We start from the raw sequence: 13,922 nt of genomic DNA, 5'->3' as shown, positions 1-13,922 counted from the left end.
CCTGACCTCAAGTGATCAGCCCACCTCAGCCTCCCAAAGTGCTGGGATTATGGGCATGAGCCACTGCGCCCGGCCTAATTTTTAAATTTTTGTGTACAGACGGGATTTTCCTATGTTGCCCAGCTGGTCCTGACCTTCTGGCCTCGAAAGCTTCTCCTAGCCTTGGCCTCTCAAAGTGCTTGGATTACAGGCATGAGCCCCTGCTCCTGGCCTATCCTTTTATTTGTATCTCAAAATATTTCACAACAATTGCATATCTTGAAGGTATACAACATGACATTGTTGTATCAACACATTCTGTAGTGACAAACACAGGCCCATGTGATTTCTTTCTCCTTTTATTTAAAAAAAAAAAAAAAAACATGGACCGCTTCACGAATTTTTGTGTCATCCTTGTGCAGGGGCCATGCTAATCTTCTCTGTATCGTTCCAATTTTAGTATATGTGCTGCTGAAGCGAGTACTATTTTTTTGTTTGTTTTTTTTGAGACGGAGTTTTGCTCTTGTTGCCCAGGCTGAAGTGCAGTAGCGTGATCTCAGCTCACCACAACCTCCACCTCCCAGTTTCAAGTGGTTCTCTTGCCTCAGCCTCCCGAATAGCTGGGATTACAGGCATGTGCCTCCACACCCGGCTAATTTTGTATTTTTAGTTGAGACAGGGTTTCTCAATGTTGATGAGGCTGGTCTCGAACTCCCAACTGCAGATGATTTGCCTGCCTCGGCCTCTCAAAGTGTTGCGATTACAGGCGTGAGCCACCGCGCCCGGCCATGTCGTTTATTTTCACTGTTGCATAATACTTAATAATGCAATGTTATCATGGTTTCTCTCTCTTTTTTTTTAAATTTTATTTATTCATTTGTTTAGTTTTTTAAGATGAGGTCTTGCTCTGTCACCCAGGTTGGAATGCTGTGGCTCGATCTTAGCTCACTGCAATCTCCACCTCCTGGGTTTAAGCAATTCTCCTGCCTTGGCCTTCTGAGTAGCTGGGATTACAGGCACCCGCCACCATGTCTCACTAATTTTTTATATTTTTAGTAGACACAGGGTTTCACCGTATTGGCCAGGCTGATCTTGAACTCCTGACGTGAGATGATGTGCTCACCTCAGCCTCCCTAATTTTATTCGTAGCAGAGATGGGGTCTGTGTTGCCAGGGCTGGTCTCGACCTCCTGGCCTCAGCAGTTCTCTCAGCCACAGAGCCTGCTGCTATCTCAGCTTCTCTGCCCTCAGTGGCACAGTAGGGGTTCCTGCGTATGCTTCTCTGCACACATACCTCCTTTGGGACAGCAAACTAAGCATGATTCGCCTCTAGAACAAAACAGCACATTGCTGAAACGTCATTAGCCCTGACCAGAGTGCCCGCCAGACGGGAAAAACTCAGATGCACATTCCTGGCAATGCCTAAAAATGTCTCTTCCTGATTCTGTGATATTAGTGGATGGAATGAATTTTAACTTTGCCAGCCTGATGCATTTTTAAAAAATTGATATTCTTGTTTTACTTTCCATTTTTACTTGACTCTTGGTGCAGTTGAGCATTTTTTTATGTTGGTTTCCCATTTTAGTTCTTCTGTGACTTGCCAATTCCTATTTTTTACCCTTTTTTTTTTTTTTTTTTTTTTTTTTTTTTTTTTTTTTTTTTTTTTTTTTTTTTTTTTTTTTTTTTTTTTTTTTAAACTGAGTCTCACTTAGTTGCCCAGGCTGGAGTGCAATGGTGTGATCTCAGCTCACTGCACCCTAGGTCTCCTGAGTTCAAGTGATTCTCCTGCCTCAACCTCCTGAGTAGCTGGGAGTACAGGCACCCTCTACCACGCCTGGCTAATTTTTGTATTTTTAGTAGAGACGGGGTGTTACCATGTTGACCAGGCTGGTCTTGAACTCCTGACCTCAGGTGATGTACCCACCTTGACCTCCCAAAGTGCTGGAATTACAGGCACGTGCCACTGCACCTGGCCTTGGTCCCCAAATTCTGTCCTTGTCATCTAGGTCCAGCCGTCCCGCATGCTCTGATCAGAGCTTCCTCCTGGGAGCTAGAGAGAGGGCCACTTGACACTGTCTTGAGCTCCCTCCTGGTGGCTGGCAAGAAGGCCACCTGTCACCTGCCACACTGTCTTGTAGGATCAGGAGCGCCTGGGCAAACAGCTCAAGTTACGTGCAGAAAGAGAAGAAAAGGAGAAGCTGAAAGAGGAGGCCAAGCGGGCCAAGGAAGAGGCCAAGAAGAAGGAGAAGGCAGAGAAGCAGCGGCTCAAGGAGGAGCGGCGCAAGGAAAGGCAGGAAGCCCTGGAGTGAGTGCTCTCAGCCATGCTGGGCCTANTTTTTAAACAGAACTGACTTCTTTTTTTGGCTTGATCTGTAATAAGAGTTTTTTTACAGTCTGGTATTTAATCCTCAGATATTTCATCTCAGTCTACTTTTGTTTACAGAGTCTTTTGTTTACAGAGTCTTTTGTTACACAGAAATTTCTACTTTTGGCCTTGTGCAGTGGCTCACGACTGCAATCCCAGCACTTGGGTAGCCAAGGCAAGTGGATCACCTGAAGTCAGGAGTTCAAGACCAGCCTGGCCAACATGGTGAAATCTTGTCTCTAGTAAAAATACAGAAATTAGCTGAGCATGGTGCTGGGCACCTATAATCCCAGTTACTCATGAGACTGAGGCAGGAGAATCCCTTGAATCCAGGAGGAGTGGGTTGCAGTGAGCCAAGATCGTGCCAGTGCACTCCAGGCTACGTGATAAAGCAAGATTCTATCTCAGAAAAACAGAGCAGTTGGAGACCAGCCTGGGCGACACGGTAAGACCCTGTCTCTAAATTATTATTATTTTTTTTTGAGACAGAGTCTTACTCTGTCACCCAGGCTGGGGTGCAGTGGCAGAATGTCGGCTCAGTGCACCCTCCACCTCCTGGGTTCAAGTGATTCTTCTGCCTCAGCCTCCCTAGTAGTGGGACTACAGGTGCCTGCCATCACCCCTGGCTAATTTTTTTATTTTTTTGTAGAGACAGGGTTTCACCATGTTGTCCAGGCTGGTCTTAAAACTCCTGACCTTAGGTGATCCACTGTCTTCGGCCTCCCAGAGTGCTGGGATTCCAGGCCTGAGCTACTGTGCTGGCCTTTTTTTTTTTTTTTTTTTTTTTTTTAAGCAACGTTTGTTGAGATATAATTTACATGCAATAAAACACATCCTTTTCAGGAATTTCATATTGACAAATTACAGGGCCTGCTAACCATAATGAAGATACACACTATTTCCATCACCCTTTTAGTCTGTCCCCACATCCTGTCCCTTAAGACTCCTGATCTGACCTCCTTCCTGTAGCTCTGGAAACTCGGCTCTGTGGACCTACATAGTGCCTGGGTTTTTGAGTCTGCGCCTTGCCCTTAGCCTGGGTGAATCCCACCAGCACCCTGCTGTGTGTCCATGGTGCCTCCTTTCTCCCATTGCTTGAAGACCCCACTGGGTCTCTTCTTTATTTCAGACCCTTGCTGGCTCCTGTGGAAAGTTTGCCCCCTTTGAAATTAAAGAGCACATGGTCCTGGCCCCTCAGTATCGGACTGTTTTCAACCCAGACCTCTGCAGTCAGCTAGACCAGCTCCTTCAGCAGCAGAATGGTGAATTATCCTTCTTGAAAGACCTCAAAGGCCGGCAGCCTCTGAGGTCCGGACCCACCCACGTTTCCACCCAGAACGCAGACATTTTCAACAGGTCAGAGCCCAAGCAGGTTGGCCTTTGCCCACTAGTGACGCTGGAGGGCAGCTGCCCAAATCCTGCGGTCCCCGAGGCAGGAGCTCGGGGGCCTTCTGCTGCTCGTCTTCTGCTGGCTCAGGCATCTCTCCACCTGGCCTTCCTATGAGCCCCTGAAGTTTTCTTCTTCCTGTCTTCCCAGCCCCTCCTGGCTCCAGTGAAGGACACCCCCTGCTCTTGCAGATTTCCCGGCTCCACTTGCTAAAAATGCTCTGGGGCTGAACCTGGGCAGCCTTCCTCCCTCTCCTCCTGCAGGCTGCACCCTCCTCCCTCTGTCCCTCGAGTCCACGTTCCTGGCCTTTCTCTGGGGACAGGTAGTGCTGGTTTTTACGATCTCCCAACTTTCTGGAATTGTCAGGCCAGCTTCACTGGGAGGTCCCTGGGTGGTGTGTGAGCGAGTCTAGGGCAGCACGATCCTGAGCCCAGAGTTTTCCTTCTTAGTGATGTCGTGATTGTGGAGCCTGGGAAGGGCGACAGTGTTCCCGAGAGGAGGAAGTTCGGCAGGATGAAGCTCCTGCAGTTCTGTGAGAACCACCGGCCAGCCTACTGGGGGACCTGGAACAAGAAGACGACGCTCATCCGTGCCCGAGACCCCTGGGCCCAGGACACGGTGAGCGGGCCCGAGCAGGCCTCCGTCCCTGTACCACCTCGCTGTGCCCCTTCCCTCCAGCCCCGAAGGCAGTCGTGAGTGCCGTGTATTTCTTTTCTCAGAAGCTCCTCGACTATGAAGTGGACAGCGATGAGGAGTGGGAAGAAGAGGAACCTGGGGAGTCCCTGTCTCACAGTGAAGGGGTAAGGACATACCCCAGCTGTGTTCACTCTCGGACAGCTTTTGTTTGGCCTGCTGTGTGGTCTGAAATCCAAATCTCCCTTAACATCCACACTTCGAGCTTTGCTCGAAAAATCTCACCTGGCGACACTCGCCTGCATGGCTGCCCGGGGTAGAATCCCGTTTGCATCTGCACTGTGGCCCTGCAGCTCCATCTCACCTCCTGCCAGTCTGTTACTCACCATTTCTACCTGACAGCACAGCCGCTGTGACTTGGTGGCTTTCTGCTAATTGCTCAGTGTCCGTCAGAAGGCCATGCCAAACAGATGTTCACAGCGTTACATTTTTTTGGTTTAAGACAGTCTTGCTATATCACCCAGGCTGGAGTACAGTGGCACCATCTTAGTTCACTGCAACCTCCGCCTTCCGGGTTCAGGTGGTTCTCCTGCCCCAGCCTCTCTAGGAGCTGGGATTACAGGTGCCCAACTAAAATTTGTATTTTTAGTAGAGATGGAGTTTCACCATGTTAGCCAGGCTGGTGTTGAACTCCTGAGCTCAAGTGATCCACCTACCTTGGCTTCCCGAAGTACTGAGATTAGATGCGTGAGCCACCGTGCCTGGCCAATTTATTGTTTTTAATAAGACACACGCTCTACTTTTCTATCTGATGAACTCTTTTGTTCTCCTTTTGAGGATGATGATGACGACGTGGGAGAGGATGAAGATGAGGACGATGGTTTCTTTGTGCCCCATGGGTACCTGTCTGAGGACGAAGGTGTGACAGAGGTGAGGGAGTGAAAGAGAGGTCACTGGCTCAGAAAAAACTCATTCACAGACTGGTGGTTGGTGGCCTGACCTGGGAGGGTGACGGGAGTCCCCACCCAGCCATAGGCGATTTGAACTGTGTTCCCAGCATGCAAGCTCCCTTGTCGGAATGGCTGGGCCTGAACTTAGCATCACCTGAGAGGGTGGCAGACATACGAGGAAATTGCAAGTGAGCAGACACTCTGGTGAGGGAGCATGGCCGTGGCCTGTGGGTTAGAGGGCTGGAAACCACTCTATCGGACGTACAGTCAGCATGTACCAAGACGTGTGCATCCTAAGTGTTGAGTTTGATGACTTACAACAGCCGAGTAGATGTGTGTAACCACAGCCCAAAATAAAGCGTAGAACTTCCCCATCTCTCCAGAAGGTCCCACGTCTCTGCAGGCGAACCTGCCTGCCACCCCTTTCCAGATTCTGTAAGGTTGTAGAACTTTCAAGCAAGTTGTTTTTGGGGCTCTGAAGGCCTGTCGTTTGGGAAGCAGGGATTTGGTGTGACTGTCTCAGGGTCGGACTTGAGGGTCTCCATTCCTTGTGCATATCTGACCACCGAGTCCTGAAATGTCTGTCAGAGAGTGGTCTCAGGCCCTGCTTGTGTCTGCCCGATGACTGGGCCGTGCGGACAGGCACTCAACCCTGTTAAACGGCTCCACAATCACACATTCACCAGAAAATTGAGAGTGGTGTTAAAAGAGGCCTGATGGGTGAGCTCAGAAATGTCTGTGACTCTCCCAGAGAAGACCAGGTGTCAATTATTCCATGTAGAATAATTCTGTCTGGAAGAGGGATAGCCAGCACGTGGTATGCTCTGCCCCGGCCCTGACACTGTCAGAAGCTTTACACATCCTTTTCTCTTGCTCCCCAGCTGTCTGGGGACTGGAATCTCAAAAGAGTGCCTGGGAATAGTGGAGCGAGAACTCCAAATAAATTTCTGCTTTCTAACCCACTAGGAGTGCGCTGACCCTGAGAACCACAAGGTCCGCCAGAAACTGAAGGCTAAGGAGTGGGACGAGTTTCTGGCCAAGGGGAAGCGGTTCCGCGTCCTGCAGCCTGTGAAAATCGGCTGCGTGTGGGTGGCTGATGGGGACTGTGGGGACGAGGACCTGAAGGTGTTGCAGCAGTTCGCAGCCTGCTTCCTGGAGACCGCGCCCGCCCAGGAGGAACAGACACCCAAGGCCTCCAAGCGGGAGAAGAGGGACCAGCAAAGTGAGTATGGGCGAGACCTCCCCTCCTCAGGGACGTGGTCAGGCCCAGCCAATTCCAGAGCTGAGGGCAAGAGTCTTACAGGCTAGTGGGTCCGTGATGCAAACATTCTTCCCACAAATAACAGCGGCCAGCCCTCTTCTCATACACGTTCGTACATTTGATGATGTCCCCAGTGGCAGGACAAGGCAGGTCCCTTAATTGGCTTGTTTTATCAACCAGGACATGGGCACCCACAGTGCTAGAGTGGGGGTTATGCTTTCTCAAAAGCCAAGGAGGGGCCAGGCACAGTGGGCTCACGCCTGTGATTCTAGCACTTTGGGAAGCCAAGGTGGGAGGATTGGTTGAGCCTTGTGCTTCGACACCAGCCTGGGCAACATGGCAAAACCCCATCTCTGCAGAAAATGCAAAATGACCTGGGCATGGTATCTCACACCTGTGTTCCTAGCTACTCAGGAGGCTGAGGTGGGAGGACTGCTTGAGCCTAGAAGGCTACAGTGAGCCATGATCCTGCCACTGCTCTCCAGCCTGAGCGACAGAGTGAGCCCCTGCCTTAAAAAAAAATTCAAAAAACTAGGCCGGGCGCGGTGGCTCAAGCCTATAATCCCAGCACTTTGGGAGGCCGAGGCGGGTGGATCACGAGGTCAAGAGATCGAGACCATCCTGGTCAACATGGTGAAACCCCGTCTCTACTAAAAATACAAAAAAAAAAATTAGCTGGGCATGGTGGCGCGTGCCTGTAATCCCAGCTACTCAGGAGGCTGAGGCAGGAGAATTGCCTGAACCCAGGAGGCGGAGGTTGCGGTGAGCCGAGATCGCGCCATTGCACTCCAGCCTGGGTAACATGAATGAAACTCCGTCTCAAAAAAAAAAAAAAAATTCAAAAAACTAGGGAGGGACCATGGCATACAAGGAGAGCAGGGCAACCATTGGGGTAGGAACAGCAGGCATTCAAAGTCAGCCGTGGCAATGCACGTGCCTGGCTGAGGCTCACTTCTGGGCAGGTGTGTGGGTGCTGCCCTTTCTTAAGACTGCCCTTATGAAGCCTCCTGTCCCCGAAGCTGGCTGTGCCCCAAGCCTCAATGGCAATGAGGAGCTGTGTGTGGTTCCCCCACCTTGGCCTGTGGTGGTGCGTGTCTCCCCAAGCCTCATGCCCACCCATGTTCCCTCTCGCCAGTCCTGGCCCAGCTGCTGCCGCTGCTGCATGGCAACGTGAATGGGAGCAAGGTCATCATCCGGGAGTTCCAGGAGCACTGCCGCCGCGGACTGCTCAGCAAGCACAACGGCAGCCCCTTGAGCCCCTCTGCCACCTGCCTGCACACCCCGACCCCTGGCGAGGATGCCACTGTCCCCTCCAAGTCCCGGCTCAAGCGGCTCATTTCCGAGAACTCAGTGTACGAGAAGCGGCCTGACTTCAGGATGTGTTGGTACGTGCACCCGCAGGTGCTGCAGAGCTTCGAACAGGAGCACCTGCCTGTTCCGTGCCAGTGGAACTACGTGACCACGGTGCCCTCAGCCCCCAGAGAGGACAATGGTGGCATCCCCTCCATGGGGCCCAGCCAGGGTACTCCTGTCTCACTGAAGAGGAAGTCAGCGGGCAGTATGTGCATCACCCAGTTCATGAAGAAGCGCAGGCACGACGGCCAGGTGAGGTGGGGCGGGGTGGGCATGTCGGCAGCCCCACTGGGCTTTTGTGTTTGGTGGTTGATTGTTTTTTTTTATTTATTTTGAGACGGAGTCTTGCTCTGTCGCTTAGGCTAGAGTGCAGTGGCATGATCTCAGCTCACTGCAACCTCTGCCTCCCAAGTTCAAGTGATTTTCTTGCCTCAGCCTCCTGCGTAGCTGGGACTGCAGGCATGGGCCACCACACCCGGCGAAATTTTGTATTTTTCGTATAGATGGGGTTTTACCACGTTAGGCTGGTTTTGTACTCCTGACCTTGAGATCCACCCTCCTGGGCCTCCCAGAGTGCTTGGATTATAGGTGTGAGCCACTGCGCCTGGTGTTGGTTGGTTGGTTGGTGGTTTTGGAGACAGAGTCTTGCACTGTCGCTAGGCTGGAGTACAGTGGTGCCATCTCGGCTCACTGCATACTCTGCCTCTCAGGTTCAAGTGATTCTCCTGCCTCAGCCTCTCGAGTAGCTGGGACTACAGACATGCGCCACCACGCCCAGCTTATTTTTGTATTTTTAGGAGAGACGGGGTTTCACCATGTTGGCCAGGACGGTCTTAATCTCTTGACCTCGTGATGTTCCCGCCTCAGCCTCTCAAAGTGCTGGGATTACAGGCATGAGCCACCGCGCTTGTTGCTTTTGTGTTTTTTAAATAACTTTACTCTTAGAGTAGTTTTAGGGTCACAGGAAAATCGAGTGGAAGGTACAGATGGTTCCCATACACTTTATTTGCCAAAGCAAAGCCAAGCCACCCCATTACCAACATCACCTTCCAGAGCAGTGCACTGGTTACAATCAGTGCACCTTAGGCTGGGCACCATGGCTCATGCCTGTAGTCCCAGCACCTTCAGAAACCCAGGTGGGAAGATCACTTGAGCCCAGGAGTTGGATACTAGCCTGGGCAACGTGGCAAAACCCCACCTCCACAAAAAATAAAAATTTAAAATTATCCAAGTGGTGGCGTGCAACTGTAGGCTCAGCTGCTTGGGAAGCTGAGGTGGGAGGATTGCTGGAGCCTCGGAGATTGAGGCTGCAGTAAGCTATGATCATACCACTGGACTGCAGCCTAGGCGAGAGAGCAAGACCCTATCTCTAAAAATAAATAGACAAAATGCACCTTCTTTGACTTATCACAACCACTCAGAGTTTGTAGTCTCCATTAGGGTTTGTTCCTGGTGTTGAGGGTTCTGTGATTTGAACAAATGTTGGATGCTGTGCATCCGCTTGTATTATTCTGAACAGAGCGGCCTCTCTGCCCTGAAAGGCCCCTGTGCTCTGCCCATCCAGTCTCCTGGAAATCACCGACCTCTCTGTATCTTTGATTCGGCCTTTTCAGATTGCCCCGTAGCTGGAATGCCACCTCGTGTGGCTCTTTTCACTTGGCAGTATCGATGTTTCCTCCATGTCTGTTTGTGGCTTGATAGCTTTTTTTTTTTTTTCCACACTGCATAATATCCCAAGTGGTGGCATTTTTATTTTCGTTCATGGGTTCTTTAATTTTGCATTCAATGACAGTTATTAAGGACTTAATGTGCACCAGGCACTCTGATCAGTTGCACAGACACTGGGACATGCAAAACACCACCCGATGTGAGGCACAGGCAAGAGCCTATAAGGAGAATGAGTGCTCTGTGATTACAGCCTCATGGGTGCCTCAGAGGTACAAGCGCACGGAGCTGTGGGGTGTGTGACGGGCACTGCCTGGTCTTAGGAAGAAACTGTGGTGCTCAGAGAGCCAGTGGCCCCTGGCACCCACCCCAGACCCCAGCCATGGATCAGCCTTATTAGCATTCATGCAGACTTTCTGTCCTTACCACACAGTGTACATAACTGAGTTTTTTTTTTTTTTTTTTTTGAGTCTCCAGTCTTACTATGTTGCCCAGGCTATAGTGCAGTGGCATGGTCACCACTCACTGCAGCCTTGACCTCCCCAGGCCCAGGCAGTCCTCCCACCTCAGCCCCCTGAGTAGCTGAGAGAGACTATAGACACATGCCTCTGTGCCCAGCTAATATTTTGTAGAGGCAGAGTTTCACCATATTGCCCATGCTGGTCTCTACAAAAAGTAAAAATAAATTTTTATTTTTCGTAGAGGTGGGGTTTTGCCACGTTGCCCAGGCTAGTATCCAACTCCTGGGCTCAAGTGATCTTCCCACCTGGGCTTCCAAAAGTGCTGGGACTACAGGCATGAGCCATAGTGCCCAGCCTAAGGTACACTGATTGTAACCAATGCACTGCTCTGGAAGGTGATGTTGGTAATGGGGTGGCTTGGCTTGGCTTTGGCAAAGAAAGTGTATGGGAACCATCTGTACCTCCACTCAATGGCCTTAAGCACTCCTGGCCTTAAGCAGTCCCCCTGCCTTGGCTCCCAAAGCACTGGGATTATAGGTGTGAGCCCCTGTGCTTGGCCCCCTGAGCTTCATTTCTAATATCTACTCTTAGTGCAAACCTGTTTGTCCTTGTGAACCTTGGGCCTTCCAGGCCATGATCTGATGGAGTTACAGGTTTTCAGAGACTTGGGACAAGGAGCAAGACAGTGGTCAACCCCCAGCTCCAACTTGCATCCTCTTCTCTGATGTTAAAAGTGGTTGATGGCCGGTCACGGTGGCTCACGCCTGTAATCCCAGCACTTTGGGAGGCTGAGGAGGGTGGATTACCTGAGGTCAGGCATTCACGACCAGCCTGGCCAACATGGTGAAACCCCATCTCTACTAAAAATACAGAAATTAGCCGGGCATGATGGTGAGTGCCTGTAATCTCAGCTACTTGGGAGGCTGATGCAGGAGAATCGCTTGAACCCAGGAGGCGGAGGTTGCAGGGAGCCGAGACCATGCCATTGCACTCTGGCCTGGGCAACAGCACGAGATTCCATTTTTTTTTTTTTTTTTTTCTTTTAAAGTGGTCATTAACATAGTGGCAGGGAGGGAGGTAAGAGAAATGGCTCCTGAGGTGATGTCCAGTCATCTCCCTGATGGCAGCACACAGCCGTGGACCTTGACATACTGTGAATCTCCCTTAACTGTCATAGCAGGAGAGGCCTTCAGAGCATCCCAGAGGGTCTGGGGCTGTCACTGGAACTGTTGCTGGCACTCCCTAGAGCCTTTGTCCCTGCACAGCGTGTTGTGTACACAGCTTTCCTGGCTCTGTGAAGGCGGCATGGCATCGTGGGGAGCCCAGTGCCTGGGAGCTGGGCCCCAGGCAGCCCCACATGAAGCTTCACTGGCTGCATTCCTTGTTGAAGCCGTGTGTGAGCAGCGCCTTTCCCTTGTGACCTGCACAGCCTTAGAGGGAACTGGAGCTCCTCAGTCTGAAAATGATCAGGGCGGGAAGGTCCCTCTGCCTGTGATACCATGCAAGCAGTGTTTCAGTGCTTTTGCTGATCAGCCCTCCCCTGGGAACCCATGTCCCTCAGACATTCCTTTTGGGTCTCATCCTCCGCGCAGCAGCCCAGGGCTTGGACCAGCTCCCTCCCCCACCCTCCTCTGCTGGTTTGATGTGGCAGCTTCACTCTCCCAGCTGGGATGCAGTGCCCTGTCCTGGGTCCTCCCAATTACTGCTCTTGCTCCCTGTCAACATGTGGAACCCGTGTTTCCTCACTGGGAACATGGCACCCTGAGCCCCAGGTGTCCAGCATCAGGTGTGAGTTTCTGTGCTTCGGGGGTGGCAGGTACCTGGCCATCATCTCTAACTACCAGGAAAGAGGGGTGCACCCACTTTAGCTAGAGTGGGTCAGAGAGGCTGGGTGGGTCTTGGAGTCAGCAAAATGCAACATCTCACCTGCAAATGCATGGCAGTGGTGGCCACATGCGCGATTGGTGGCCTCTGTTGCCGTGCGTGGCACAGGTGAGGGCCTCCTGGGGCTTAGCAGTGCAGTGGACACACAAAGGCCACACCTGAAGGAATAGAGACCCAGGCCCAGCTTGGTGCTTCGCTCACATCCCTGAACCTCCTGCAGTTTGGGACATAAACTTCCCTAGGGAGCAGGGCCTGGCACTGTTCAGAGCCTGCGTGGGGAGGGGCCCAGGAAGCACAAGAGCCCAGATGGGACATGTCCCCTGGCATTGTCTGGTTATTTTGAGACAAAGTCTCACTGTTACCCAGGCTGCAGTTCAGTGATTCAGTCACAGCTCACTGTAGCCTCCACTCCTGGGCTCAAGTGGTGCTCCCTCCTCTGCTTCTTTAGGAGCTGGGAATATAGGTACGTGCCACCATACCCAGCTAATCTTTAAATATTTTGTAGAGACAGTTTGTTACCCAGGCTGGTCTCTCACCTCCTGGGCTCAAGTGATCTTCTGTCCAGCCTACTGGCATTTAATCAAGCTTCTGACGGATACTGCTGCACTCATGGGGAGGGGTGGCTATTCATCTGCAAATGGTGTACATCCATGTTTTTTATTGGGTTACACTTTTTTCCCAATTTGAGAGTTTTCATCTTTTTATTGAGACTTGAGTCTTACTCTGTCGCCGAGGCTGGAGTACAGTGGCGTGGTCTCTTCTCATTGCAACCTCCGTCTCCCAGGTTCAAGCAATTCTCCTGCCTCAGTCTCCTGAGTAGCTGGGATTACAGTCGCCTACCACCACACCTGGCTAATTTTTGAATTTTTAGTAGAGATGCATTTCATCATGTTGGTCAGGCTGGTCTCGAACTCTTGACCTCATGATTCGCCCACCTCGGCCTCCCAAAGTGCTGGGATTACAGGCATGAGCCACCATGCCCACTGCTTGTTATGTTTTTAAATTAGAAACAGAGTCTTGCCCTGTTGCCCAGGCAGGAGTGCCGTGGTGCATTCATAGCTCACTGCAGTCTCAACCTCCTGGCCTCAGGCCATCCTCCTGCCTGAGCCTCCTGAAACTCTGAGATTACAGATTTCTGACACCCAGCCCCATTCTGAGTTTTTAGTTTTTATTATTTTGGGTTCAGGGGTACATGTGCAGGTTGGCAAACTTATGTTACAGGGGTCGGTATATAGATTATTTACCAGTTAATGATAATATTTTTTCTGAGCTTCTTCCTCCACCCTCAAGGAGGCCCTGGTGTCTGTTGTTCCCCTTTGTCCATGTGTTCTTTAAGTGAGAACATGTGATTCTTACTTTTCTGTTCTTGCATTAGTTTGCTAAGGATAATGGTTTCCAGCTGCATCCATGCTCGTGTGTGGAGAGTTTTTGGTTTTTTATTTTTTGTAGACATTGAGTCCTGCTTTGTTGCCCAGGCTGGTCTTTGAATTCACGGGCTTAAGCAATCCACCTACCTTGAGCTCCCAAAGTACCGGGATTACAGACCTGAGCCAGGGAGTAATCTTTTCATTTAGAGCTTAAAGGAGATATTCATAAGGCATTCTGACCTAGTGGGGTGAAGCGCCATTATCTATGAGGCCCTGGGACACCTCAACTTTTGGGGGCTTGATTTTATTTAAATTTTTTTAAATACAAGGAAGGGTGTGTTTGCCCTTGCCAACAGAACAGATTATGTGATCAGAATAAAACTAAAGCAGCATAGATGGCTGGGTGCCATCACTCACACTTGTAATCCCAGCATTTTGGGAGAATGAGGCAGGCTTGAGGCCAGGAGTTCAAGACCAGCCTGGCCCACGTGGTGAAACCCCATCTCTACTAAAAATACGAAAATTAGCTGAGTGTTGGTGGTGCACACCTCTAATCCCAGCTACTTGGGAGGCTGAGGCAGGAGAATCACTTGAACCCGGGAGGTAGAGGTTGCTGTG

General features: G+C 51.0%; 1 protein-coding gene and 1 non-coding gene across 6 annotated transcripts in view; one reads left to right on the top strand and one right to left on the bottom strand.

Annotated features, from left to right (window-relative positions):
• Positions 1 to 13,922, top strand: part of CHAF1A (chromatin assembly factor 1 subunit A) — a 41,008-nt gene that overhangs the window by 22,268 nt on the left and 4,818 nt on the right. For all 5 annotated transcript variants that reach the window (XM_017528419.1, XM_017528417.1, XM_017528418.2 and 2 more), the window contains 6 exons: positions 3,473 to 3,699; positions 4,180 to 4,348; positions 4,450 to 4,530; positions 5,201 to 5,293; positions 6,280 to 6,535; positions 7,710 to 8,179. In XM_017528419.1, the coding sequence (XP_017383908.1) occupies positions 3,473 to 3,699; positions 4,180 to 4,348; positions 4,450 to 4,530; positions 5,201 to 5,293; positions 6,280 to 6,535; positions 7,710 to 8,179 (1,296 nt within the window). The remainder of the gene's footprint in view (positions 1 to 3,472; positions 3,700 to 4,179; positions 4,349 to 4,449; positions 4,531 to 5,200; positions 5,294 to 6,279; positions 6,536 to 7,709; positions 8,180 to 13,922) is intronic.
• On the bottom strand, positions 357 to 463 carry LOC119471244. The gene has a single exon (XR_005200274.1). It is a non-coding gene; the product is annotated as a U6 spliceosomal RNA (small nuclear RNA).

The sequence above is a fragment of the Cebus imitator genome, unplaced genomic scaffold, assembly GCF_001604975.1.
Source record: "Cebus imitator isolate Cc_AM_T3 unplaced genomic scaffold, Cebus_imitator-1.0 Scaffold53, whole genome shotgun sequence".
NCBI classification, from domain to species: domain Eukaryota; kingdom Metazoa; phylum Chordata; class Mammalia; order Primates; family Cebidae; genus Cebus; species Cebus imitator.
This window is presented reverse-complemented; position numbering and strand designations above follow the sequence as displayed.